At 56.9% G+C, this 27,648-nt stretch overlaps 1 protein-coding gene across 2 annotated transcripts in view; it reads right to left on the reverse strand.

Moving 5' to 3' along the window:
• The window catches only part of LOC130832536 (myosin-7B), a 110,606-nt gene that overhangs the window by 811 nt on the left and 82,147 nt on the right, over positions 1 to 27,648 (reverse strand). Inside the window, exons 18-56 of one of the 2 annotated variants that reach the window (XM_057700876.1) lie at positions 22,125 to 22,289; positions 20,752 to 20,858; positions 20,444 to 20,587; positions 19,800 to 19,956; positions 19,481 to 19,508; positions 18,330 to 18,426; positions 16,093 to 16,113; positions 15,851 to 15,943; positions 15,689 to 15,752; positions 14,694 to 14,792; positions 13,925 to 14,028; positions 13,673 to 13,811; positions 13,269 to 13,387; positions 13,028 to 13,177; positions 12,677 to 12,847; positions 11,440 to 11,619; positions 11,216 to 11,348; positions 11,059 to 11,135; positions 10,547 to 10,634; positions 10,245 to 10,362; positions 8,361 to 8,484; positions 8,122 to 8,258; positions 7,069 to 7,324; positions 5,926 to 6,168; positions 5,061 to 5,237; positions 4,828 to 4,973; positions 4,436 to 4,526; positions 3,963 to 4,352; positions 3,165 to 3,291; positions 2,958 to 3,076; positions 2,671 to 2,867; positions 2,229 to 2,578; positions 1,942 to 2,066; positions 1,731 to 1,846; positions 864 to 1,260; positions 665 to 790; positions 409 to 579; positions 212 to 316; positions 34 to 129 (exon numbers count right to left, since the gene is read on the reverse strand). In XM_057700876.1, the coding sequence (XP_057556859.1) occupies positions 34 to 129; positions 212 to 316; positions 409 to 579; positions 665 to 790; positions 864 to 1,260; positions 1,731 to 1,846; positions 1,942 to 2,066; positions 2,229 to 2,578; positions 2,671 to 2,867; positions 2,958 to 3,076; positions 3,165 to 3,291; positions 3,963 to 4,352; positions 4,436 to 4,526; positions 4,828 to 4,973; positions 5,061 to 5,237; positions 5,926 to 6,168; positions 7,069 to 7,324; positions 8,122 to 8,258; positions 8,361 to 8,484; positions 10,245 to 10,362; positions 10,547 to 10,634; positions 11,059 to 11,135; positions 11,216 to 11,348; positions 11,440 to 11,619; positions 12,677 to 12,847; positions 13,028 to 13,177; positions 13,269 to 13,387; positions 13,673 to 13,811; positions 13,925 to 14,028; positions 14,694 to 14,792; positions 15,689 to 15,752; positions 15,851 to 15,943; positions 16,093 to 16,113; positions 18,330 to 18,426; positions 19,481 to 19,508; positions 19,800 to 19,956; positions 20,444 to 20,587; positions 20,752 to 20,858; positions 22,125 to 22,289 (5,747 nt within the window). Of the gene's footprint in view, positions 1 to 33; positions 130 to 211; positions 317 to 408; positions 580 to 664; positions 791 to 863; positions 1,261 to 1,730; positions 1,847 to 1,941; positions 2,067 to 2,228; positions 2,579 to 2,670; positions 2,868 to 2,957; positions 3,077 to 3,164; positions 3,292 to 3,962; positions 4,353 to 4,435; positions 4,527 to 4,827; positions 4,974 to 5,060; positions 5,238 to 5,925; positions 6,169 to 7,068; positions 7,325 to 8,121; positions 8,259 to 8,360; positions 8,485 to 10,244; positions 10,363 to 10,546; positions 10,635 to 11,058; positions 11,136 to 11,215; positions 11,349 to 11,439; positions 11,620 to 12,676; positions 12,848 to 13,027; positions 13,178 to 13,268; positions 13,388 to 13,672; positions 13,812 to 13,924; positions 14,029 to 14,693; positions 14,793 to 15,688; positions 15,753 to 15,850; positions 15,944 to 16,092; positions 16,117 to 18,329; positions 18,427 to 19,480; positions 19,509 to 19,799; positions 19,957 to 20,443; positions 20,588 to 20,751; positions 20,859 to 22,124; positions 22,290 to 27,648 lie in introns of both variants that reach the window. The other variant, XM_057700875.1, reaches the window with a different exon arrangement.

The following is a 27,648-nucleotide window of genomic DNA, read 5'->3' on the forward strand; positions in this document are numbered from 1 at the left end:
AGGCCCCGAGTGCTCAGACCCCCGTGCACTCACCGCCTCTTCAAACTGACGTTTGTAGCTCTTGACCTTGCTCTGCAGCTTGTCCACCAGGTCCTGCATGCGAGCCAGGTTCTTCCTGTCCTCCTCAGCCTGGGCAGGCAAAAGGGACTCAGGTCTTTCCCGAACCAGGTCAGCTCCAGGGCTGCCCCTCGAGGTGGACCTGGTCACCCACCTGGTATGCAAGCTCCTTGACCCGGCGCTCATGTTTCCGCACCCCCTTGAGGGCCTCAGCATGCTTCTTCTGCTCTGCATCGAGCTCGGCCTCCAGCTCCCGCACCTGCGAGCAGGCAGCTGGTGGGCCTGGTGCCCTCCGCCTGCCCCCGTGCTGGCCCACCCCGCCGGACAGGGGACTGGAAAGGCCGCACACACCTTGGCCTCCAGCTTCTGCACCTGCTTCTTCCCACCACGGAGGGCAGCTTGTTCTGCCTCCTCAAGCCGGGCCTGCAGCTCCCGCACCGTCTGCTCCAGAGTCTTCTTCATCCGTTCCAGGTGTGTGCTCGTGTCCTGCTCCTTTTTCAGCTCCTCTGCCATCATAGCCGCCTGTTGGGGAGGAGGTGGCGCAGTCAGGAGGTGAAGGGCCCTTTGGACTCTGCTCTGGGCCCCCACAGTCCCGGCCCTGTCTCACGTCGGTGACGGCCTTTTTGGCCTTCTCCTCGGCTTCCCGCCTTTCCTGGGCAGCCTCCTCCACCTCCCCGCTCAGCTGGGCTAAATCCACCTCTAGCTTCTTCTTCTGGTTCAGGAGGCCTGTGTTCTACGGGGAAGCAGAGCTTTAGAGTCGGCCTGCCGGCCCCCGCCCCACGCATCCCTGTGACCCCCGTGCCCACCTGTGAGTGCAGGAGATTGAGGCGCTCAGTGGCCTCCAGCAGCTCCTGTTCTGCCAGCCGCCGGCTGCGCTCACCCTGCTCCAGGGCGGCCCGCAGCTCTTCCAGCTCCGCGGCCAGCAGGGTGGCCCGCCGCTCGAGGGCCTGCGCCTGCTCACGGAGCTCGGCCGCCAGCCGCTGCTCCTCATCCCGTCCCGCCTGCTCCTCCTTGAGTTGGGCCTGTAGGAGCCGCGTGGCCGCCTGTGCCTCCGTGGCCTGGCGGCTGGCGTGCCCCAGCTGCAGCTCCAGGTCGTTGAGGTCGCCCTCCATCTTCTTCTTGAGCCGCAGCGCCTCATTGCGGGCCCGAGTCTCTGCATCCAGGGAGGCCTGCAGGGACTCCACGGCCCGCTGGTGGTTGCGCCTGTGGTTGGGAGGGATGAGAGGAGGCGTCATGGCCTGCGAGGTGGGGGCGGGGGGGCGGGGTTCGGGCAGCACCCCTGCTTACAGATGCACAAGGGACACGGGAGACGTGAACCCAGTTGGGGAATAAGTGACTGATCCCTCCCTGGTTTCAAGCCCCTTGTGACTGCCTGTTACCCATCAGAGCAAGTCCACATGCAAGAGTGAGGCTCCAGAGCGGGCAGCCGTGGACTGAACTCTGGCTCTGCCCCCACTGTGTAACCTTGGGCAAGCCCTTTGGCCTCTCCAAGGTTTACCTGAACTGTGGACAGTAACCCCTGCCTGAGAAGGTCGTAGGGTGGGGGGACTAGGTGTCCGTGCCAGTCCGCGTGCACGGTGCGGCTCAGCCAACATCGCCTCCCCTTCTGCTCTCAGGGGGTGGGGACGGGAGAGGCTGTCCGCCCGGGGAGGAGGGACAGCCCCACGCCACACCTCAGGTTAGTGCACTCCTCGTCCTTCTCCGCCAGTTTCCGGTCCACCTCAGCCTTGACCTGGGAAAGCTCCAGCTGGATCCGCAGAGTCTTGGTCTCCTCCAGCTCCAGGGCGCCCTGGGTGCAGAGCAGACAGCACGGCAGGGGTCCGTGAGTGTGTGCTGAGAGGGGAGGCCAGGGAGCAGCGGATCAGGGTCCACCCCGCCCCTGACCTCGGCCTCCTCCAGCGCGGCCTGGAGCTCGCTCTTCTCCCCTTCCAGCGCCTTCTTGGCTTTCTCCAACTCCTGGATGCTCTTCCCGCTGAGGCTGACCTGGTCTGTGAGGTCGCTGATCTCCTCTGCAGAGTGGACACGGCACTGAGGGGCCATCCACATGGCTCACTCTCCAACCAGGTCACTTCATTCACCCCTAATTCCAAGGGGGCCCCACCAGGGCACCCTGTGTGACTGAGGGACTGCCAGTGACCTCGAAGCAGCTCTGACCCTGGGGTGGATCGTACCCTGCAGGTTCTTGTTCTCTCGCCTGAGTGTCTCCAGAGCCTCGAGAGCCTCCTCATGGCTGTGCCGCAGCCGGAAGAGCTCGGTGCCCAGGCCACGGGCCTCTCTCTGGGCCGCCTCCAGCTCCCGCTGCATCTCCTCCTCCTGCCGCCGCCGCTCTTCCAGCGCCCGCTCCAAGTGCCGCTGCTTCTTGTCCAGCGCGGCGGCCGCTGAGGTCGCCCGCTCCAGCTCCAGAGTCACGTCCTCCGACTCCGTCTGCAGGCGCAGCTTGGCCTTCTCCAGCGATGAGCACTTGGCGTGAGCAGCCTCCACTCCCTCCTCTGCCTCCTGCAGCCGCAGCGCCAGCTTCTTTCTAGGCCACGGGAGCAGACGGATAGGGACGCGTAGCCTCACCCTGACGGCTCCGAGGTGCGGGCTCCACCCCCTGGCCGGCAAGGCACTCACTTGGCCTCCTCCAGCTCCTCAGTCCTCTGGATGGCATCTGCCTCGTACTTGCTCCTCCACTGGGCCACCTCGGCGTTGGCCTTGGACAGCAGCCGCTGCAGCTCAGCCTGGGCCTCGGCCTCCTCCTCGTGCTGCTCCCGCAGGAGGTCGCAGTCGTGCCGCAGAGCCTGCACGGCATGGGCCAGCGCACTCTTGGCCTGCAGAGAGCCCGGTGACCTTAGCATGCAGCCAGGCTGGTGGCCCTGTGCCCACCCCGCCTGCTCTGTGGCGGCCAACGGTTGGCCCACCTTGCTCTCCTCCTCCAGCTGCCGCCGCAGTTCCTCCAGGCTCTGGGTGGCCAAGGCCTTGCCCCGGCTCAGCTGGCTGATCAGAGACTCCTTCTCCTCCAGCAGGCGGCTCAGCTCCCCTGCAGGCCGAGGGGCGAGCCAGCAGGTCAGGTGTGTGCGCGGCAGCACCGAGGCCCCACTGTGGCCCAGCCGAGCCCCTGACCTCACCACTCTCGGTTTGTAGCCGCCCACGCTGGGTGCTGGCATCTGCCAGTTGCCGCTGTAGCTCCTCCACCTTGATCTTGGCCTCACTCAGCTGATCCTCATAGGCCCGGCACAGTTTCTCTGCACTGGCCTGGGATCAGAACAAGGTTGTGACTCAAAGGGCAGGATCTAGGGCTGCCAATCAGAGACTAGGACCCGGGGTCGGGAACTAGAAGGTTAGACATGTGCCCAGGAATCAAAGGGAGAACAGAACCCCAGGTTCAGGGTCAGAGAGTCTATTGCTGGACTATGGCTTAACAGGTGGGTGTCAGAAGTGAGAGGGCTGAGCTAGTCCAAGGCAAGTGGATCAAGATGAGGTTAGGATACTAGAGTCTGAAATCGGTTGGGGACACTGGTCAGAGGTCCGCTGTCAAGAATAGCTGGTGCAAAGGTCAGGGGTCAGGGCTGGGTATTGGGACTCAGAACAGGAACAGCGTCAGGACAGGTATGAGGTCGGAATTCAAAGGTCTAAGATTGAGAAGCTGGAATTGGATGCTGGGTCTAAAATCCCGTGGAGTCAGGGCAGAGAGTGTAGGAGGTAGGGTCTGAGGTCAGGACTGGTGTGGGGTTCGGGCTGGGTGCCCGGTGAATGGGTCAGGGGTCAGGACACGGTACAGGGTCAGGACTAGTGTGGAGTCAGGTTGGCAGGGGGTGGTTGGGGGGGGTCAGTGGGTGGGGTCAGCTGCTAGAGTCAGGATTGGGTCAGGCAGGATAGGCTGCTAGAGTGGGGTCAGAGGCCGGGATCAGGAAGGAGGCAGACACCTTGCCGCGGGCCAGACTCTCCACGCTGGCGCCCAGGTCATCCACCTCCATGCGGAGCTCGCTCTTCTCCTTTTCCAGCTTCTGCCGCACCCGCTGCAGACTGTCCACCTGCTCACCTAGCTCGGCCGCGCTCTCCGCCTGCTTGCGCCGCAGGGCCGCCACGGTGGCCTCATGCCGCAGGGCCGCCTCCTCCAGTTCCCGCCGCAGCCGCCCCAGCTCGGCCTCGCGCTTCCGGCAGCCCTCGCGCTGCCCCGCGGACGCGCCGCCCGCCTCCTCCAGCCGCTCGCTCAGCTCCTCCAGCTCCCGGGCTGCCTCTGCCCGCTGCTTCTCCACGCGGGCCCGGGCCGCCCGCTCGGCCTCCAGCTCCTCTTCCAGCTCCTCCGCCCGAGCCTGGGGACGGGCAGGTGGCCGTGTCACCTGGCACCTCCCTGGGCCTCTGACCCCGGTCCCCGCCCACCCCGTCCCCCACACACCTGCAGCTCCTTGATCTTCTTCTGCAGCTGGGCCCCGAGGAGCTGCTCGTCCTCCACCCGCAGGTTCAGCTCACTCAGCTCGGAGTCCTTTCTGGGGGTCACGGGGTGGGCGTGAGCCCGCCCGGGTCCTCGCTGCCACCCACCTGCCTGGGCCCCTCGGTACCGCCCCCGCACACTCCCTGCCTGAGGCACCGCACCCGCAGCAGCCCCAAGTGACCTCACCCCGTGTTCCCTCTCAAGAGGCTGGCCCTTGGTGACCGCCTGCACCCTAGTGACCCCCATCTCTCAGCCCTCCGCATTCAGCCTCTGCAGTGATGTGGAAATGACCACAGCGCGGGCTCAGCAGGCCCTCGCGGCCCGGAGGTCAGGGCTGCGGGCCTCCCCACGCCTACTTCTTGAGCTTCTCCTCCAGCTGCTGCTTGTCCTGGGCGGCGTCTGTCACCGACTCCTGCGTCAGTTTCAGGTCACCCTCGAGCTTGCGTTTGGCCCGCTCCGTGTCCATGCGCAGCTTCTTCTCTTGCTCCAGGGAGCACTCCAGCTGTGGGGCAGGACAGGGTAGGTGGGCTCCCCGCTGTCCCGGCTGCCCGGTCCCACCGCACAGCTCCCCTCAGGGGCCCAGACTCACGTCTTCCACCTGCTGCTCCAGCCGGACCTTGGCCTTGGCTAGGGCGCTCACACGGTCCTCCTCAGCCTGCAGGTCGCCCAGGGCCTGCTGGTGGGCCTCCTGCAAGGCCTTCTTCTCCTTGGTCAGCCGGGCCACCGACTCATCCAGGGCCGCCATCTCCTCCGTCAGGTTCTTCACCTGTGCCGGGGCCAGGGTCACCATGGGGATGCCTCTCCCGTACTCTGGTCTGAGCGGCCGCCACACCGTGTCTCAGCCACGGCCCCTTCCAGCCAGGGAACCGTGGGTGAGTCACTCAGTTCCGAGCCCCAGTCTCTTCATCCTTAAGGGATGATCATGGCGTCCTCCTCGAGGGATTAATGAGCAGATGCTCACAACGCCCTTCACACAGTGTCAGGCCCACAGTGAGAGATCAACAGACGCCAGCTATTTTGGGTATTCACAGGTGTTTAAGCAGCTGTTTCCCATCCCACCTTCCTCGGGGAGCACCTGTGAGCACCTGAACAAGCAGCTTACCCCACAGAGCCTCACTTTCCCCTCCTGTATGTTGCAGTCACTACCCTGAGTCTGTGAACCACAGGGGCTCCCGGGAGGGTTCAATTAATGAAGGCACCTGAGGGACACGGAGCTGGTGGATGACAATTAGTAGCATTTGCTGAGCACCTACTACATGCGAGGCCCAGTGGCGCGTGCTAGCACAGGCTAGTTACACGCTGAATCCTCAACCCGCCCTAATGAGTGAAGTGCTGCTATTAATCCCATTTGACAGATGAGGAAATTGAGGACCACAGAGAGGAGGAGACCTGCCCAGGGCCACACAGGCGTGGGACCTGCAGCTGCCTGGCCCCGCAGCCGGCCCGGCCCGCACCTTATTCTCCGTGGCTTGCTTCTCCTTCTCGGCCTTGGCCAGCGTCAGCTCCAGGTCATCGATGTCCTTCTTGAGCTCCGTGCACTCGTCCTCCAGCTTGCGCCGGCGGGCAGCCAGGTCAGCATTCACCTCCTCCTCATCCTCCAGCCGCTCGTTCAGCTCCTTCACCTTCGCCTCCAGCTGCACCTTGGACTTGATGAGCAAGTGGCAGCGCTCCTCGGCATCCGCCAGGTTTTCCTGCTCCTGGGGGGGGGGACATGGGGAATGGGGCAGAGTCAAGACAGCTGGGGGGCACCAGGCCAGGCCCCGGAAAGGAAGTTCGTTTGTCCGTGCAAAGGCTGGACACACGCTCAGTTGGGCTCTGGGACCAAGGAATGCCGATGACCTGCTCTTGGCCCTGAAGGCATTCAGGTGTGGTGGGATGGGGGCTCGGGAAGAGGGATGGACAGGGCGGCAAGAGGGGAACCTTAGGCTGGGGGCAACCCAGAGTAAGGCCCAAACAAGGGCTCCAGGAGAGAAGCCAACTGCCAGCTCTGCCCACACTGGGCTGAAGGGGTGGGGACAGCCCTGCACGGCCAGGGAGGGCTCAGGTTCTCTGCCACCTCACTGTTTCCTCACTACCTGGCTACATAACGTCTCCTGCTCTAGCAGGTGAGTTTGTGAGCACAGGCTTGTGCTTTCCCACCAGTGTACCTCCAGAGCTTCCGTGGGGTCTGACACTCACTATATTTGCTGAAGGAAGGAATGGCTCTGAGGACCTCAGGAGGATCTGGACCCTTGATCTCTACCCTCTGGTTGTTACTGTTACCTGCTGCCTGGGTGGCCCTTACCCAGAGAAGGGAGCGCGGGGCAACACTGCAGCTTTGCCGGAAGCCACGGGGCCCCAGGGCATGGGAGCATCAGGACGTGTGCACAGCTCACGGGGTGGGGGGAGGTTGGGAACGGGGGAGGCTGTGCACAGGCATGAGCCCACGCGCCTCCAAAATAGGAAGAAAGACCCAGGTGAGGCGTGAGCACCCAGAGCACGCGGGGTCCGCCCTGGCCAGGGGTCTGGTTATGGTGTTTTCTCGGAGCAGCCTGGGGTTCCCTGAGGGCGCGGGGGGCACCAAATAGCAGGAAGAAAGCCTGCCCCTCCCTACCCACCGCCTGCAGCTGCAGGGCCAGGTCGTTCTTCTCCTGGGTGACGCTGACGTGCGTCTCCTCCAGCTCCTGGCGCTTGGCCTCGGCAGTGGCCAGTGCCCCTCGCAGACCCCGCAGCTCTGCCCGCAGGGCCGCCAGCTCCTCCTCAGCCTGGGCCGAGCGTAGCAGTGGCTTCATCTTGAAAAAGAGCTTCATCCATGACCAATTCTTGACGGCGTTGAAGGCACGGAGGTTCCACTGGATGGTGAACAGGGCGTCCCTGGGGATGGGCAGCCGCAGGTGGCCAGCAGGGTCAGGGCTGCCCTGCACAGCGACAGCCCCGATGTTCCCTGAGACCTACCCTGGGCCAGACATCGCACCAAGCACTGTAGCGTGGGACCTCGGTAGCCTTCCCGGCAGCCTCTCAAGTAGGTCCTAATCCTCTGCTTTACAGGTGAGGTTGAGGGAGAAGCCCAGGGTCACACAGGTCTGCCTCCAGGGCGGGAGCTCATGAGCCCTGAGTAGCCTGGTGGCCCCTGCAAGTGTCCTGAAGACACCAGGGATGGTTAAGCCACTGGGCTCTTATATGAGGTCAGACAGGCTGGGCTCACATCCCAGCCTCCTGCCTGCTGCCACGAGCCAGTGGACAGGCTCTCTCTGCTCAGACCCCCGCCTCTGGTGAACAGAGGTGATCACGGCACCTATCTCTTAGAACTGTCCTATACTTTAACCAAGACAAATTAAAGTATCTTGCCCAGGGCTTGGCCATTAAGAGTCTTAGAAAACACTAGATGCCTTATTACCACTCTGGGCCACATTCTGGGGTGACCTGGAGTAGAGACAGGTTCTCTTACCCCAACTTTTGAGGTGAGGCAGTGGTGGCTGGGGGCTGAGGGGTACAAAACAGAGCCTTGCCCCTTTGGAGACACTCAAGCAGCCACACAGTGAAATCTGACCCACAGGACAGTACAGTTTGACAGGGTTCAGAGAGCCTGGTGGTTCTGGGGGGACAGTGGTTGTACCCCCACCCCTGCCTCCCTCCCCCCCCCCCCCCCCCCCGCTGCTTCCCACACCCACCTGCCTCCAAGCAGGCGCTGGTACTCAAGGCGCATGAGGCGGCCCCGGCTCCGCGCCTGCAGCAGCGTCAGGACCTTGGCCAGACGCTGGTCACGAAGTTCCTCCAAGATGCCTAACAGCCCAGCCTTGAAGAACACCTGGGGCGGGGGTGGGAGGTGTAACCCTCAGCCGTCTGCATGGCCCCCTGCAGTGTGACTGCCCACACCCGGCTCAGCACCCTCTTCCCCTTGTGACCCCACCTTGGTGTGGCCGAACTGGTACTGGGTGTGGTCGATGTCCAGCGAGCCCAGCAGCTTCTCTGTGGCCTTCCTGCTGTCCATGAAGGTGTCGTCTGGGATGGCGCTGGGGTTCAGAATGCGGTACCTGGGGGAGCGGGGAGGGGCTGATGAGGAGGATGCTGGGCGGGGGGCCAAGGACTGAAGAGGCTGGCCTCTCAGAGGCTGGCGCAGAGGCTCCAGAGGGGTACCCACTGAACAAGCGGGTGGCGGACAGCCTTGTGACACTGGAGGACTGGGCATCCTTTGCTTAAAAACCTTGGGTAGCATTTACATGCATTCAGTAGTTAAGTTCTTTAAGAGGCTGCAGCATTTACAAAAGGCATACAGCACTTTTATCATTTTTTAATTTATAATTAATTTTTAATCATTTATCTTTTTTTTTGAGAAGGCAAAAAAAAGTACAGAAGGTGGTGTGTTACAGCACACCACAAAGCGAAGAAACACCTGGCAGAGAGTTCCAGTCAACAAGAGCAAGGGTTCTGGCACATCCACTTCTAAAGGGGACACACTGGCACATGTGTCCAGGGCTGTGTGGGTCAGGTTGTCGTGACCACACTGACGGCAAAACCCTAAAAGCACAAAAGGCCCCTCACTAGGACACTGGTTAACAGAGCCCAGTTCTCCAGATCACAGGATGTTTTACAGCCATCACAAAATGGATGGTGCTATGTCATTACATTGGTCAAAGCCTAGAATGTGCAACACCAGGAGAGAGCTGTAATGGAGACTACGGACTCTGGGCGATTCTGATGTGTCAGCATACGTTCATCAACTGTGACCAATGTCCCAGTCTGGGGGGAGGTGCTGATAATGGGCGAGACTATGCGTGTGCCGCGGCGGGCACTTATGGGAAATCTCTGTACCTGCCCCTTAATTTTGCTCTAAGAAACAAAGTCTTAATTTAAAAAAAAAAAAAAAGATGATGATACAGATTTATGTCTATTAATAAGGAACAATGTCCAAGACATATGGTTACGGGGGAAACAGCATATGTGTGTGTGCACCCACGTGTACAGTATTTGTACGGACACACGTAGAATGGTCCGTGTGGATGGCCCCAGTTACTTCTAAAGCGGGAGGTAACTGTGGACAACTGCAGCCTGACAAAAACCAAACCTACGAAGGGATTGCGGAGGGGCTGACAGCACTGACCGGGCACTCGCTCGGTGCCAGGCATTACACACAGTCTAGTCCTCTTTCAACTCCCAATCTACCTCCCGCTCTGCCTGCTCCACCCTGAGCTCCAGACTAACAAATCTAGTCTCTCCCTCAACTTCCCTCCTAGCTGTCTGCTGGAGACTTTTCCCCCCAGCCATGCTGCTGCGCGGCTTGTGGGATTTTAGTTCCCTGACCGGCAATCCAATGCCCAGCCCTCGGCCTGGAGAGCGCGGAGTTCTAACCACTGGAACGGCAGGGAATTCCCTGCTGGAGACATTTCAAATTTGACATGTGCAAAGTAGAGTTCAATCCACTATGCACCTACTTCCCCACAAAATTTTAAAAATCCCATCTTGGTTTCTCAGTAAATCTACCAACTCCCCAGCTGCTCAGGCAAACACCCAGAAGTCACCCTTGTCTTTTCTCTTCCTTTCTTATTCTGCATCCAATTCATCAGCAAGGCCTGTTGGTTGCACCTCCAGTATTTACCCCGAGCCTGGTCACTTCTTCCCCAGCACACCCCCAGGTCTCAGCCACCGGCACCCCCTCCCCAGTCCCCCTGCATCCTCCTCAGTGCCCTTCCCGCGCCCTCAGGCTGCTGCCTCCACCGAGGAAGGTAGGGGGTAAGGTGGCAGCGTAGGGGGAGCTGGCGAGGAGGATGGAGGGCTGGGGCAGGGAGACACCCACCGCTGCCGGAAGTCAGTGTAAAGCAGCCTGTTGGGGAATCCTTGTCTGCAGATCCGGATCCCCTCCAGAACCCCATTGCAGCGCAGCTGATGTAGCACCAAGAAGGCATCCATGACCCCTGGACATGGTGGGGGTTAAAGGAAAAAATTAGAGGTCAGCGGACACAGCCTTCTCGCCCCAGAGAAAGGCCAGGGGTCCAGACACAGGGCTTACGTTGAGGCTGTGCAGGCCTTGCTTCCAGTCTGCCCTGTCCCCTCCCTCCAGTGTCCCCCCATGCTGCCAACCCACCCCGGGGTGACTACCTGGGGTCTTGTTCTCGTTGGGGACAATGCAACGGACAAAGTGGGGCTGTGTGGCCCGCAGGTTGGTCATCAGCTTGTTGAGGTTCTCCTGTGGGTGGGGAGAGGGCAGAAAACACAAGAGGGCAGAGAAGCAGAATGGGAAACCGCAGTGGATGAGCCCCTCAAGGACGGTGTGCCGGGTGCCCAGGCTTGTCTCTGCAGTGCTGCCCTTTCACGCTGCTCCTTGTGACCCTCTGTCCTCTTCTGTCTGACTGGGTCCCTCACCATCACCAAAGTCTTTACTCCCCCGCCCCATCCCCGTTCCTCCCACCCCATCCCCCCCAAACCCTGCCCAGGCAGCGTGGGGACGGGAAGCAGCACAGACTTGCTGTGATGTTCACGTGGAGAGGAGTTAAACATCACTGCAAGTCTTAACGGCCGCCCGCCCAGGGTGCAGGGGACAGAGCAGGGAGCCAGGACGAGGTGGAGGCTGGCAGGGGGAGGGCCTGCACGGGGCCTAGACTGGGCCTCACCTTGTGCAGCTGGGACACCGTCTGGAATGATGCTGCCTTCTTACGCTTCTCTTTCACCCCAGACTTGGGGGGCTCGGCTAGGAGAGACATGGGACCCGTCACTCCAGGGGATATCACTCTGTGAGTCCCCTACAGGATCTCACCCCTCGGTACTCACTAGAGCAGGAGCCAGCGTAGTTCTCGTAGAGAGTAGCCAGGAGCTTGTTCTGCGACTTTTGGAAGATGGGGACCACCGTCTCATTCAGGGGATCCTTGTTTTTCTCCAGCCAGCCCACGATGCTGTAAGGCACCTGCCAGAGACCAGACGGGGTCTGAGCCGAGACGGGGAACCCAGAGGAGGGAGGAGAGAGCTCAAGAGCTGGGGTTACAAGAGGCACCTACCACGCCCGCGTAATGGACCACCTCAAAGTGGGCCTGGTATTTGCGCTTCTTGTCAGGCCGAGGCTGCTGGAAATTGGGTGACTTTCCTGCGTGGTTATCATAGAGCTTGGCCCGGAAGCTGGCATCTGAGGCCTTGGGGAACATGCACTCCTCCTCCAGGATGGACAGGATGCCCAGCGGCTGGGGACGGGACACAAGGGTGAAGGGTCTCCATCAAACCAGCCCACCCGGGCTGGGCCAGAACCCCATTTCCTGGAGCCCCTTCCTCTGGAAGCTTTCCCAGACCCCAGCCATCTGCCCAGAGGGACGAAGAACTGACCTACGCCCAGGAGCCCTGTCTTCTAAGAAAGAAAGTTTGTGGCTTGGCTTCCAACCCCCCTCTGCCCAATTCACAGCTCTGAGTTGTTCTCTTTGCTTAGAAGAAGTGTGCAAACTCAAACCAGCATCCGTGGTCTCATACTCTCACACGTGGTACAGTCAAAAAAAAAGCAGTTGAGTTCAAATTCTGGCTTCCTCGCTTAGTAGCTAAGGGGCCCTTAGATCTCTCTAAGCCTCAATTTCCTAACCTGCAAAATGGGGAAATGAATACTTTCATTGCTGCTCTAATAGCAAAAACTGTTGACCACCTAAATGTCCACTAGTAGGAGATCACAGAGATGCATGAAGACCACCTGCTGCATGAATTACTGGGCCTTCTTCAGCAAAGTGCCACATTCAGAGAATAGGAAGGATGAGAAATGAATCTGTGTGCATAAGAGAAAAGAGATGCCCAGGATAAAGGACTGGGAGGAAACAGATTGTGGTAGGACTGGGGGAATCATTTTTTCTCCTTTATTTCTGATTTTCCAGTTTTTCTTTGATTTTTTCTTTTTCTAGTCTTTGTACAATAGGGAAATGTATGTAATGTTTAACACACCCTACCCTGCCCTGTAGTTCTGGGCAGTTTTGAGGATCCAAAGAAACTGGCTGCAATAGGGCTGTTGTCAACAGTGCTGGGCTGCACACTCACACATGCACACTGCTCACCAACACAATCACACTCAGTCTCCAATACACCTAGTCACACACATGCACACATTTCCATCCATATACACGTCACACACGTGCAAGCTCACTTCAATGCACACACACATGCATGCTTGCACACGCTCGCTCACACACAAGACACATTCATTCCTGCTCACCCACTGCACCCACGCCCCTCCGTTCCTTGCAGTGACCTTGCCCTGGGCCCCACCTTCTCGATGAGGTCAATGCAGGGCTGAAGGTCCAGGCCAAAGTCAATGAAGACCCAGTCGATGCCCTCCCGCTTGTACTCCTCCTGCTCCAGCACAAACATGTGCTGGTTGAAGAACTGCTGCAGCTTCTCGTTGGTGAAGTTGATACACAGCTGTTCGAAGCTGTTAAACTGTAGAGGGAGGTGCCAGGCTCAGCAGGCCTCCTTGTAGCCGGGGACAGGGAGGCCCACGGGGGGCAGGGATGTGCAGTTCACCCCGCCTCCCGGCAGACGCACGGGGCTCCTGCCCCCACCCACCATGGTCCTCCACCCCAGAGAGAACAGAGCCTGGGGGTGTGGGCCTGCTCTCACCTCAAAGATCTCAAACCCAGCGATGTCCAGGACGCCGATGAAGAACTGACGGGGCAGCTTGGTGTCCAGCGTCTGGTTGATCCGAGACACCAGCCACCGGAACAGCCGGTCGTAGGTGGCTTTGGCCAGAGCCCCCACGGCAAACACCACCTGGAGGCACAGGGAGGCTGGGCTGGGACCGGGCAAGGGGGGGACCCTGCCCGGCTGCCCCCAGGTGGGCCCCCGCCTGCCAGCAGCTCACCTGCTCCACGCTCTGACCCTTGGTCACGTACTCGTTCCCCACACGCACGCGGGGGTGCAGAAGGCCTTTGAGGAGGTCCCCACTGCCGACCCCCATCAGGTATGCAGCCTTGTCGGCACCTGGCGGGGCACAGGGTGAGATGGGGAGGCGGCCAAGGATACAGGCACCTGGGGCCTCTGCTGGCCTCGACTGAGGGTTGGGAGAGGGAGGTTGTGAGCTGTCAAGCTCAGGGTCAGCAAACTGTACAGCTCGGGAAGGTGAGGGTCTGGAATTGAGAAGTCAGGGTTTACAATCAGGGCCAGGTTAAGACTGAGGTCAGAGGCTTAGGGTGAACAATCACGGACCGGACGTCGGGATCAGGGTCAAGAGAATGACTAGGTCAGGCCAGGGTCAGGGACCCTCACTCTCAGTGCCGTCGGCCTCAGCCTGTTCCTCCCGCTGCTTCTGCTTGAATTTCATGTTACCGAAGTGCAGGAGGGCCCCCACGATCTTGTAGCAAGCACACTTCTCATCCACGCTGAAGCCCAGGATGTCCATGGCATGCTGGGGGGTGGGGGGTGGAAGGCTCAGAGAAGGCTGGGCTCCTCCAGGGTCCAGCTGAGCTAAGGACACTGACCCTGCTCCCCAGCTCTCTTCCCCTCCCGCCACAGACATACATCGGTGGCCATGAGCTCCTCCCCGTCATTCACGTTGTCCACAGTGAGGACGCCCTGGCTGCAGAAGTGGTAGTCATACGGGTTCATGGACAGAAGCAGCATGTCTGGGGGACACGAGGGGGAGAAGGGCAGCTCAGCTGTGTTCACCCAGCTCGCCTCCTTCCCCTCATCCCAGCATGGTGGGTCCTGGGGGCCAGCTCGGCGGGAGAGTCCAGGGCCCTCCCGAGACTTTGTAGCTTGAGTTTCTCTCTCTGACTCTCATGCCCATCACCTCTCTTTCTTTACGGTTCTGAGGAATAAGCCACAGTCCCTATGTCTCACTCATCCTTTGACCATTGCTCAAGCCACCCCTCTGGCCCGGACCCTGTGCTGGGTGCTGGGGGCACAGGGAGGACCAGATTCTGCCCTTGAGGGGCCTGCAAGAGAGGTGAGCTAGGCCTAGACAGAGCCATCGCTCCCCCCTGGTGCTGGGTGGGGCCCCTCTAGTCTCAGGACAGCAGGAGAGACAACCTTGCCAGGGCAATGGTTCTAAGGCGCCTGTTCCCTAGCATGAGGGAGAGAGGGTTCAGCAAAAATCAGGAGTCCCAAGAAGGGGGTGGGTGGACAGAAGGAGCTCTGGGCCCCCAGGAAAGCAGGGATGTCACAGACCCCAGAACAGTGGGGGAGCAGGCAGCCCAGGGCCTGACGGGGGCCAGCACGGGCTGGGCAGCCCCACTGCCACCCAGACCTGTGGGCGCTGACTCCCCCCACACCCGCTGCTGGCCCTCACCCTGCAGCTCTGGCTTCTTCCCCGAGAGGATCTGGTAGTAGACATGGTAGCCTCGCTCACCGGGAAGCTGGAAGATCACCCGCGACTTCTCCAGGAGATCTGGGGAAAAGGGAGGCGCTGGCCTACCGTCCCAAGTGGGTCACCCCACTAGGGTTGAGGGGCAGGGAGGAGGTGTCGGCCAGGGGCAGGGGTGTGTGCAGAAGCGCCGTATCTGCGCTTGTGCTGAAGGGTGTCTCTCCACCGGCACACGTCACAGCGTAGGAGTGTGTGTGTGTGTCTGTACGTCTGTGTGTCTCTGTGCGTGGGTGTATTAATGTGGGTGTCTGTGTCTGGGTCTTGATTTGCCTATTCTTTCATCTAAGCTTTCATTCCTCCATCCACAGGCCACATTCCTGTCCTCCAGAGCAGTGCTGGTGTGTCACTGTATGCACAGAGCAGAGCCTGTGTGTTTGCACATGGGCCGGCTGGGGCATGAATTATGACGTTTCCTCCTATCACCACCTGCCCGTGCTTATCTATCAGGATCTGGCCACACATCCCAAGATGGGGAGCAGTCAGTGCGGGGCCCCTATGTGCATGCAGCCTGGAGGGGCACAGGCCTGCCCTATAGAGGGCCAGAGAAAAGACTGGGGCGGTGGGTGAGGGGAAGGGCTCAGTCACCAGGAGCCTGACCGGCCTATTAGGATTTGGGTCTCCATCTTAAGGCAACAGAATCCAGAAAAGATTTTTAAGCAGGAATGTGATGTGGTCAGATTAGTATCCAAGAAAAGATCACTCTGGCTGAAAGAAGATCCAGCAAAGGAATGGAGGCTGGGAGACGACATGGAAGCTGGAGGAATGTTCCAGGTGAGGTGGCCTGGTCAGGGGATGAACTGAAGCACCTGGGACAGGTGGGAGCCCCAAGGACTTGATGACAGATGCTCAGTCCGAGCGGAAAGACTCAGGTCTGAGCCTCTTTCCCCGTCCACGCCCTCCCCACCCTCTCCTAGACTCACAGCTGTCAATATCCGCAGATGCCAGCTTCCCAGAGGGACCAAAGTGAATACGGATGAACTTGCCCTGTGGGCAGAGGAGCAGCCTCAGTCGGGGGCCCAGCCAGCGCCGCCCTATCCACCCAGAGCTCCCACCACCTTGTGTCTCCCACTGTGGCCACTCACAAAGCGGGATGAGTTGTCATTCCGCAGGGTCTTGGCGTTGCCAAAAGCCTCCATGGCAGGGTTAGCCTCGATGATTTGATCCTCAAGGGTGCCCTGGTGGTAGCAGGGCGAGGAATCTGTCAGCCCACGGTCCCTGGGTCTCAGCCCATCCCAGACAACCTCTGGTTGGGAAGGGGAAGGGGAGGGGGTCCCCAGGACCTCATAATTGTTGCCTGCCCCACCCACACCAGCCCCATACCTACCCCAGTCTTCGTGGCCAGAAACTGCTGTGAGGAGAAGGAAGACAACATTAGAGGGTGTGAGGTCTCACCAGGTGGGGGATGGGGGGCTTGGTTAGCAGGACAGTGAAGGTTAGTCACCCAAATGTGTACCCCCACCCCACCCCCCATGCCTGACCCTGCAGGGACTGTCAGAAGGAGAAATGCTAGAAAGTGGAGCAAGCACGGCCCTTGTCAGGGGCTTGAGGCAGGGGCTGCATCTGGGGGTCTCCTGTTCACAGCTCTGTCTCTGGCCTCCTCCATATCCCTTCATTTCCCGTGCCCCAGGAAGCGACCCTGCCCCAAGCCCTAGAGGTTCCTGACTACAATCTACTCCCCTTTAGAGCCCAGCTCAAACGCTGCCTCCTCTAGGAAGGCTTCCCTGATGCTCTGAGGCTGAAAGAGACCTCTTCCTGCACAAACCTTCTGACACCCCACCTCCCTCTGTGCCTGCCCTTCTTCACACTTCTGCTTTGTGCTGTATTAGGTGCAGTTTCATTGGACACTTATACACTAACAAGTATTCAAAATAGCCCCGCCAGGTGCATATTATTAGCCCTAATTTGCAAATAAGGAAACTAAGACCCAGAGCAGGACAGTGATCTGCTCACCGAGCCCAGGCATCCTGCTTCCCACGATGCCCAAATCCACCTGTATGTCTCACCTAGTGGGACTTACTGAATGGGGGGATCGGCCCCCCTTGCTCTTCTAGCCTTACCCTGTCCTCCCCTCTTTTCCCTATCTTTCTCTTCCCTACCCTGGATCCCAGCACCCTGGGAAAAAGGGGAGAAAAAGGAAGTAATGGGTTCTGGAGGGACAGGTGCCAGGCCACCTGTTTCATGCCGGGGGACTCTGGTTATTCTCACTCACTTCCAGGGAGCCCAAGACTTAGAAATCCCCCTGAGATATTGCTGGGGAGACAGAGACAGGAGAGAAATGGCAGGAGCCCCTCCCCCTGAGCTCCACCCCACACACTCAAGTCCTGGGCTTTTGAACAGGACACTCTCTGGAGATATGGTCAAATTTGGGGCTGGTGGGGGGCGGGGAGGCTACTAGGCTTTTAAGCTCCAGCGCTCATGGCCCCTGCAGACCAGCCTTTCTCTGTACCTGCCCTGCCTGACAGCTCCCCCCAGCCCAACTCCACAATGCAGGAATTTCTTCTGCCCAGGTGCCCCTACCCCCACCCCTCCCAGCTGCATCCCTGCCAGTTCCCTGCCCTCCATTCCTCTTCCTGGACCAAGCCCCAACTTTCTCTAGCATCCTCAGAGACACTTTGGGAGTTGGGAAAATGGGTTGGGGTGGGGAGGGAGGAAAGAGTACCAAAAAGTCAACAGCAAAAACAAAACAAAACAATAAAAACAACCACCACCACAACAAAAAACCAAAACTGAAATGAAAAGAAAAAACAAGAAAATCAACTGGGGAAAGAGGAAAAGGCAAAAAGAAAAAGAAAAAAAACTTTAAATGGAAAAAAAAGAAAGAGAAAGAAAAAAGAAAAATGCCCCAGAATAAAAGCAAGGCTCAACAGGACCAGGTGTGGGGGCTGTGTGGGAAGAGGCCTTGGGTTTCCGGAAAGAAAAGGCAACCCATTTTGGGGTGGGGGGCACACATAGGGCTCTGAACAGCTGGCCCTGAGGCTAGGAATGAATGTTGTACCTCAAAAACAAAAAGAAGACAAAAAACTGGTTCCCCCATTGTTTCAGAAAATTTCAAAAACCATAAAGAAACCACGGGATGCAAAACTGCCCCTTAACCTTGGTTGTGGATAATGCCAAGTGCTTTTGGCTCTGGCTGAACCTGCTTGTTTGATTGACAGCAGGTAACTGTGTCTTTGGTGCATGAAAACCAAGAAAAAAATTGCTTCTTGGTAAAAGCAGCCTACCTGGTAAACGCTTTCAAAATATGAAGGTCATGATGAAAGGGAAAAATTACACAAAAAGTTTAGGAATAGCAATGTGGTCCTGCCCCTCTGTGTTACAGATGGGAACAGAGAGGCAAGCCTGGAACTGCATCGTACAGCGTGACAGAGGATGGCCACAGCCTCTCAGGTCAAGCCTTGCTCAGGCCAGAGTCTGCCACCAGGGTGGGAGGCTCAGGCAGGGCTGGAGGCTCTGGGGAATCAAGTTTTTAAAAAGAAAAAAAAAGAAGAAAAAAAAAAGAAAGAAAGAAAAGAAAAACAGTGAGAAGCAGCAGGGAGCAGCGCCCGCGTGGGCAAGTCTTACGGCCTTCTTGCCCGGCCCGTCTCCCAGGGCAGCGACGATGGCAAAGTACTGAATGACCCGCTTGGTGTTAACCGTCTTACCGGCCCCCGACTCTCCCCTTGGACGACACAAACATCAGTCACCAATGTTCATCTGGCTACTCTAATTCCTCCCATTCCCCAACACCCTACCCCTCAAGCAGGGCCCCCCTGCCCTCCCCACACCCAGCTCCCAACTCAGGACCCCCTATAACTCAAAACTCCTGAGACAGATTAGTCCTTAGAGGTGCTGAATTGTTTACAAAACAAGCCACACAGACCATTCCCAGTGACATGAGAAAACACGTGATGATGCCACTGTTTACTGAGCACTAACTTACTGCCAGGCACTGGGCCAAGTGCTTTACCTGTATTGGCTCATTTAAGCCTCAGAAACCCTGTAAGGCAGGGCACCATTATCACCCCCTTTTGAGAGATAAGGAAATGCAGCTCAGAGAAGTTATGTAGCTGTTTCTGCTGTGTGCCAGGTACAAACATTAACTCGCTGACTCCTATAGCTCTGTGTGGTAGGTAAGTAGGATTGTTCTGTCTTTGCTAATGAGATTCAGAGGCCCAAGAGCACCAGCAGGAAGTGGACCTGTGAGAACTTGAATACAGATCTTTTTGGTTTCAAAGGCTTTGCTCTTAATCAGCAGGCTGCATGAACACACACACATACATACACACACACAAATGATGTCCATACTGGCTTCGCTGGACATAAACTTGGTATGTAAGAATTCTACCACTTACCAATGGAGGCAAACTAAGAATTAGAAATAAGATTCAGAAAAAAAGGAGATGGTAAGAAGGAGGAAAGGGATCTCCCCACTCCCCTCGAGCCAGAACTCCCAAAAGATCAAGGTGGGAGAAGATTCCAGGCCCTAGGAACAGGGGGTATCAGGGCTAGAGATCAGTCTGGTATCCCTTTCCTGCCCACCACCCATAACACATCGGCCCAGAATGGGGGCAGAGAAAATGCTCTAATTTAGCTTCACCTGGGACACTGGCTCCAGGTGGTTAAACCCCTGCCCTAAGCACTTTGTATTCAACCTTGGGGAATGATTTTAGTTCTACTCCCTTCCGGCCAGATGGTCAGCATTTCCCACCCCAGCCCCAGAGCCCCACACTCACGTGATCAGCATGGACTGGTTCTCTCGGTCTGGAAGAAAGGGGAGGAGACAGAGAAGTTAGCCAAAGTGAGGGACCAGCCACACGTGGAACCCCTTGGGTATCCGTGGCGCTGGGGCAGCCCCTCCGCCATCCAGGACCAGAAATGGGAAGGACCAGGTGGGACCTTCAGACTGCAGGCCCGCTCCCACGTGGAGAGACATAATGCCTACGCCAGAGTGTCCAGCAGCATCAAAAGCAGGGCAGTGCACATGGAGGGAAGGGGGTCCTGGAGCCGGGGGAGGGGTCTCGGGTGGGGGAGAGGAGTCAAGGCGGCCCTTACTGCGCAGCATGTCATTGTAGGCGTTATCTGCCACCGCATATATGTGGGGCGGGGCCTCCGAGCGGCGCTTTCCCTTGTAAGCGGCTACCACAGAGGCCGTATAGATCGGGAGCCATTTGTAGGGGTTGATGGTGACACAGAAGAGGCCCGAGTATGTCTGAGGAGAGAGTGTATAGATGGGTTGTTGGAGGCCAAGTTCCCATCCCCAGGCTCTAGCCCTCGCAAAACGGTGACCCTTGCAAAAATCCCCCAAGGAGCCGCTTAAGGTGCCACGCCACACCCTCTGTGGCAGCCCTAGCCCCGCCCTTACCCTTACTCCTGCCCACAGCCCGCCGCCCCACCTTCACAGCCGCACTGCCCCGCCGCTGTGCCGCTGCAGCTCCGCCCTTACACTCCCGTAGCCCAACCTCCAGCCCCACCTCTAGCCCCGCCCCAGCCAGCGGCCCCGCCTCCACAGCCCCTTGACATCACCCTACCCCACCTCTAGCCCTGCTCCCTACTACACACAGCCCCGCCCCTTCCCCACGGCACGGTCCCCACCAAGCTGCGGCTCCAGCCCTAGCCCCGCCCCTGCTGCTATGGCCCCGCCCCCACCACACACACAGCCCCATCCCACCGTGGCCCCTCCCCGGCCCAGGGCTCACATAGATCATCCAGCGAGCGTAACGCTGGCGCAGGTTGTGCAGGACGGCTGCCTCGTTGAGGTGCGTCATCATGGCCATGTCCTCCAGCAAGTCGAAGCGGGGCGGGTTCATGGGCTGCAGCTCAGCTTCACGAACCGTCAGCAACTGCCAGAAAGGCCATATGGTGGGGTGGCAGGTGGGCAGGAACAAAGTGACCTCAGCCTCTCACCTCTGTACACTCCCAGACCCCCTTTCATCCAGAGCACGCTGGCCAGGAGCTACACTTCAGAAAGCAGAGGAGCTAATTCCGGGAAAAGGGGGAGCCAAACCTTCTGGTCTTTGGTCTCCACGTTGACTCTGCTCCCAGTAGCCTCGGACTTGACCTCAGCCTCCACGTAAGCATCCTGTTCATCAGGTACCCAGACCCGCTTCTTCCCTGGGTTTCAGAAAGAGCATTGGGGTTTTGAGAAAGGTTGACACACATCCAGGGATTGGGGACCCAGCTGGGCTTCCCAAATCATGGCTATAGAGCTGTGCCCTTCCTAGGAGCCCCTCTGTCAGGATGCAGGAGTACCCAGAAAAGATCCTTCCAGACCCAGGCTCCTGGAAGGGCAGGGCTGGGAGGGTCCCTAGAGATCTCCTCAAAGGATTCCCTGACCGAGGTAACAGTCCCTCACAGCACTGGATTACACACTTGGATTCAGATTCCTGTTCTGTTGTATTTGCCCTGTGACCTCAGGAAAACCCCTCATTCTCTCTGGGCCTGTCCCTCAAAGGTAAAACATGGGCATCTGCTTAGTTCCCATACAGAGCAGCCCTCAATATCAGGCACTTCGTTCTCAGTGGGTTCTGCCTCCCCCATTTCACTGAAGACTAAGAAACCCGGGTCTTGGAAGTCTGTCTTTTGCTCCTTCCTGCCTGGCCAGCTGGCCCCAGAGCTCCAGGGAGTCCATAGTTCATGGCAGTTAAAGGCACAGACTCAGGTGTCCTGCCACTCACTAGCCGAGTGCCTTAGGCAGGACCGGCTACATAACTTGCGGGCCCCACTGTTAAAATGCAGGTCCTCTTGTTAAGAAATTAGTTAAAATTTCAAGATGGTGATAGCAGAGTGTTAAATTGAACATGAGGCCCCTCTGGGGGTGGTGTCCAGTGCAGCCGCAGAGGTCGCACACCCACGGAGCTGGCCCTGGCCCTGGTCTCCACCTCCCCAGGTTGTCGAGATGATGCACGGAAAGTCATCTGCTCTGGGCCTGGCACACAATAAGCCCTTGATACACACTGCCTATTGTTATTATTGTCCTATGAGCAAACCGGGTCATAAATAGCAGACTTTATTCCTGTCCCTAATAAACAGAAGCTTTGGCTCTATGGAAAGCACTAAAAATAACTCCAGCACAGGTTTTATGGACATGTGGAGGCAGCCTGCACACATACCAGTCACTCTCATCTCAAGCCTCAGGCTCCAGCCACAGACTGCCGCCCCAGGAGGCAAGTGATACTGTCCCATTTTACAGAGGAGCAAACCAAGGCTTGCTCACAGACACACTGCGATGTGCACAGGCTCCCTGGGATTTTATCCTCAGAGCTAAAGCTGTCAGACCAGAGTGCTCCTTCAGACCCGAGTTGAACGCCACCCCTCCTCACTCCTGGTCTGAGTTCATAAGGGCTTCTCTGTGGCCGTGGCCCCTGTGCCCTCACTTACCATCCCACAGGACAGTGTGCACCTTCACCTGCTCCTGGTAGCCCTGGCGGAGGTAGCGGGCAGACTCCCCAAGTTCAGTCACATCCATCATGGTAGTGGCACTGAGAGGTGGAGGATGAGGCACTAGAGATCTTGGAGGTTCAAGGCAGTCCAAGGCAGCAGGCACTGGAAGATGGCAGTGACAGGGGACCTGAGGGACCAGGGGCCCCAACCTGGGGCATGCTCGAACAACCGACAAGACCTAACAGTCGGTGATTCCCTGGGGTTCCCCACCTCAGCCTCCCTGGTGAGCCCCCAACACACACACGCACACTCTCAAACACCAGAGCATCCTCTCCCACAGAAATGGAGAGACTTGTGCCGGCCCACAAGCACCCTCACCCACCAGCCTGTCTGCCCTCCTTTGGGCTCCAACTCCAGCCCTGATCACTCACCTCAGCGCCACGGTGAGGGCTGGGAGCTGGGCTACCCCTTTTATTGCCGCCGTCAAGGTCAGCGGAGGAGAGCTATGTCAGCAATCTCCACGTGTCACAGCCCCCCCAGCCTGGCCACAGGACACAAAAGGCAAATTCCCTTTTATCTCCACCAGTATGGCCCCTGGGCTATTTTTACCTCCCATTGTCAGGGGATCACAAAGGCAGAGAGAGACACTCACTCCACGCAGAGACTGGGAGGTTGAGATTCAGACTGACAGGGGCAGGGACAAGGCAGTGAGGGATTTGGGAAGACTGAGGTGCTGGGAGAGAGAAGCCGAGTCACAGGGAGTCTGATACACCCAGGAAAAGGTCCACACCCCCAGAAACGGAGAGCAAGGAGGCTCAGAGAGGGCGAGCTGCAAAATGCACTCTGGGACTATTTGGTCCAACCCTCTTTATACATCCAGGGAAACTGAGGCCCAGGGAAAGGAAAGCACTGGCGAAATCTCACAGGTAAGCAGCGGCAGAGACCAAGTCAAAAAGAGAATCACAGACAGTAAGACATCCCCCTCCAAGCACCTAGATGCTCTCTCTTCCCCCCTCCCCCTCACATCTAGCCTCACTTCTCTGAGTCCCCTGGGGAAATCACACAAGAAGAAAACCAGACCTAGGACCACAGGCATAAAGGGATAACCTGGCTGAAGAGGAAGCAAACTGAGGAAGTTTAGACCAATTAGGAGCCCCCGTCGTACTGACATTTAAGATTCACGGGAAGCCAACTTCCCACTCTTAGCCCCCTCCTGCACCCTACTCTCATCAGGGGCTGGGGGTGCTGAACTCAGGCTGCCCTCAGAATGTTAGGGCACTGCCAGGCTCTCCTTGTCTGTCACCCCATTCAGGCCCCGGTGACACCACAGAAGTTTAGAGTCAGAAAATCAGAGGATCCTGGAAGCTTCGACACTGGACACAAAGAGGTCCAGAGCCAGGATTCCAGCCAGACATCAGGTGGGGCTCACAAAGAGAAATCCTCTGCGCCAACAGGCTACCGATTCCAAATACACAGACATATCTATACTCTGTAAAGCATATAGGAATAATTTCAAAGATACATTTTTAACCACATATAGTTCAAAACAGGCAAAACTAACGAATGATGATAAAAATGAAAGAGTCGTCCTTTAAGGGAAAGTAACGATGGGAGGAGGCACGAGAGAAGCTTCTGGAATGCAGGAAACACTCTACATACTGAGCTGGGCTGTGGTTACACAGGTGTGTTCCCGCTATAAAACGAATTGTGCTTACGATGTATGCACTTTACAGTATGTATGTTACATGAAAACTTTGTCAAAAATGCATGGCCAAATTTGGCAATCGCCATCAAAATTACAAACGCCCAGACCCTTTTAGTAATTTATCCTATAGATATCCCACGTTACGAAATGATACAGGTCTCCTTTGGATGGACATTTAGATTGTTCTTTTTGCCACTACAATCAGGGCTGTGGTGAATATTCTTATATAGCCTGACGAATTTTCACAAAGTAAACACCCTGGTCAAGAACCCCAAATTACCAGCATCCCCCTCAACCCTCTTTTAGTCATCACTCCCTCATCTACTATCCTGACTCCCAATATCACAGGTTAATTTTTGAAATTTATGTGAATGGACTCCTATATTATGTATAAAGGATTCTTCTTTCTCTCCACATCATATTTGTGACATCATTCTGTTTTAACTCTCTTCATAGAACTTAGATTTTTCTTCCCTTCCTCCCCCTCCTCCCCACCCCCACCCCCAATAAAGGGCAAGAGCTTTGTCTAGGTCCCCAGCACTTTGCAGAGTAGCTGCACATAGTGGAACGTCAATAAATATCTATGAAGTAAGAGAATGAACCAAACCTGATTGATAGTTTAGATTATAGAGTTTTAATCTCCATATGGGGTCAGAGGCTAAGGAATTGGGCTTGAGCAATTCACAGAAAGCCCAGAGTGTAGGGAAAACTCTGCCCCTGTTCAAAGAGGCTCAGAAAGCAGGGCGTTGTGCCTCAGGCCCCAAAATAGAATTAATTGGTCTGGAGAATCAGAACCTCTAACAAGCCTAGCCTATACCAAATATAATGTGAGTCTACAGTCTAGAATTACCTGCTCAGTGTAGAAACATGGGGCTGAAAAACAAATCCCCCCAAAATGGGTCTAGAACTGCCCTGTAAGTCTGCTTCTACTACACAGGACACATCTTCCTGCTGAGATCAGCTCACAGACAACATGATAAAGCAATGAGGAAACCCAAGATGCACCTGAAAGATATGACAAATGCTACAATCTGCAAGGACTTAATAAGGTACCAACTTTAAAAACCTGAAGAGCCGTGCTGGAGCAGAGGGTGCCTGTGTGACTTGTGTGGCCCCAAGAGCAGAACAATGGTGCAGTTACAAAGAAGCAGAGTTTGGAGACACACACACAAAAGGACTTTTTCACACTTGGAGCCAATCAGCAATGGAAGAGGCTGCCTTGGAAGAAAGTGAGGCTGCCAAAAGCAAGGAAGAGTCAACTAGAGGTTGCACAGGGCTTGAGGCTTTGGACTGGACAACCTCTGAGGTCTGCTCCAACATCAAGACTCTAGGATTCCAGGATTTTAGACCCTCTGGAAGCTTTGTTTCTTAACAACCACCCTCTCATCCCAACTAACCCACCCACTGAGTAGTCAGTCTAGACAGCCCAAAATCTTTCTTCCTGCCTTCTGTTCCCAATGTTATAAGTACAGAGACAAGACACATATGCACTTCGGTGTAGAATCCTCGGGTGTTAGAACCCAGGATCATTAGAACCCTGAAGTGCTAGAATCCTGGAGAAAAGACTTGATGCAAATATGACCCTGTATCTTTTACATTTCTCCCTCCCTGACCCCCCCCCCCTTTTTTTTTTAACAACTTCTAAGGGGCTTCCTAGGTGGCACAGTAGTTAAGAATCTGCCTGCCAATGCAGGGGACATGGGTTCGATCCCTGCTCCAGGAAGATCCCACATGCCACAGAGCAACTAAGCCCGTGTACCACAACTAATGAGCCTGCGCTTTAGAGCCCGTGTGCCACAACTACTGAAGCCCACACGGCTAGAGCCCGTGCTCCACAACAAGAGAAGCCACAGCAATGAGGAGCCCACGCACCACAACGAAGAGTAGCCCCCGCTCACAGCAACTAGAGAAAGCCTGCATGCAGCAACGAAGACCCAACACAGCCAATAAATAAATAAATAAGTTTAAAGACTCCTAGGGCATTAGGAATCAGGCGGATCAGGGCTGGAAGGGAAATCAGCCTAGCTGAGGACACCAAGACCCTGATGGAGACAGAGGGAGCCCAGGCTAGACTCCAGGATCCCACTCCCAAGGCAAGTTCTCTACCCTAGCACATGAAAACCAGGAAAGGAGAAAGCCGCTTTGGGCAGGACCAGCATAAGGGCAGCTGGTCACCGGCAGCCTGGCCTGCAATGCATCCCCCCTCCTGGGCTAGAGAGACTCTCTCTGGAAATCACTCAAAGAATCACCATCTTCAAGGGACTTAGGGCACAGACAGCCTTGGGAAGGGCTCTCAGGGAGGGCTGGGCCTCAGGCTTTCCAGTCTGTGTCCCCTGGCCCCCAGACCAGCCTATCGCTGCCCTCAAAAACTGATATGCTGTCTGCCTACCCCTACTTACACCAGGGAACTTTGGGCCTGGCTAGGAAGAGAGCTGGAGGGGAGAAGCAGGAGCCAGGGAAGAGAGTACAATGGCCAAAGACAGAGATTGGAAGTCTTAGGATATAGGGGGGCTAGAGCCAAGCTGGGCACTAGGGTCTACGTGTCCCCAGTTCCTCCCCACAGGCCTCAGATCAGCCGCTGCCAAGGGTCCTGGAACCCACAGTTTAGTAGCAGCCAGACCTGGAGGCCGCTGCTGAGCTGGAGCTACCTGGGGGAGATTTCCATAAGCAATAAGCAGACGGGGCAAAGCCCGAAAGGGGCATAGTACCTCTGGCCTCTCCTCTTCTAGTCCAAAATGCCAGAAGAGGAGCTGAGTATTGGAGAAAGCAAGGGTGGGCTGATGGGCAGAGAGAATGGAATTTGGGAGCCACCCCAGACCCAAATGTGTCTGCCACCAATGTACCCCAGTGCCTGAAATTCCTTCTTTAGAGAAAGACATTGAAGGACTCTGTTAAGGAGGGAGAGACATATGAATTCAATTCAATATGTATCTGACAGCTTCTCTTCTGTGTCCAGGAGGGGGACACAACACTGATTGTCCAGGAAAGGAACGACACTCAAGGAAGATGTCAGAATGGAGGAGTTTGAAGGATAGAATACTGTGGCACGTGCTACGAAGGCCCCACGCAGGGCAGTGCTGTGGAGGGTAACTGGGTGTAACTCTATTCAGGTTAGCCGGGGGGCCTCTCCGAGGAGGTGACATTTAAGGCAAGACCTGAAGGATATGAGGGATCCGGACAGCTGAAGAGCTGGGGCAAGAATATTCCAACCAGGAGGAACAGTAAATACAAAAGCCGTGAGACACAACGTCGTTTGGTGTGTCTGAGGCCCTGTCTCAACGCTAGTGCCACTGGGGTGGAAATGCAGGGTGAGTTTTACAAGGTGAGGTTAGACAGGGCCTGGGTCACTGGGAGTCTTTTATTTATTTATTTATCTATCTATTTATTATTTTATTGGCTGTGTTGGGTCTTTTTTTTTGCTGTGCGCGGGCTTTCTTTTTAGTTGCGGTGAGCGGGGGCTACTCTTTGTTGTGGTGTGCAGGCTTCTCACTGCTGTGGCTTCTCTTGTTGTGGAGCAGGGACTCTAGGAGCGTGGGCTTCAGTAGTTGCAGCACATGGGCTCAACAGTTTGTGGCTCACGGGCTCTAAAGCACAGGCTCAATGGTTGTGGCGCACGGGCTTAGTTGCTCTGCGGCATGTGGGATCTTCCTGGAGCAGGGATCAAACCCGTGTCCCCTGCAATGGCAGGTGGATTCTTAACCACTGCACCACCTAGGAAGCCCCCACTGGGAGTCTTGTAGGACTTTATTCCAAGTGTGAAGGGAAGCTGTCAGGGCAGGAGAGTAAGTGCCGAAGTTTAATAATGATCACTCTGGG

Source organism: Hippopotamus amphibius, chromosome 12, assembly GCF_030028045.1.
Source record: "Hippopotamus amphibius kiboko isolate mHipAmp2 chromosome 12, mHipAmp2.hap2, whole genome shotgun sequence".
NCBI classification, from domain to species: domain Eukaryota; kingdom Metazoa; phylum Chordata; class Mammalia; order Artiodactyla; family Hippopotamidae; genus Hippopotamus; species Hippopotamus amphibius.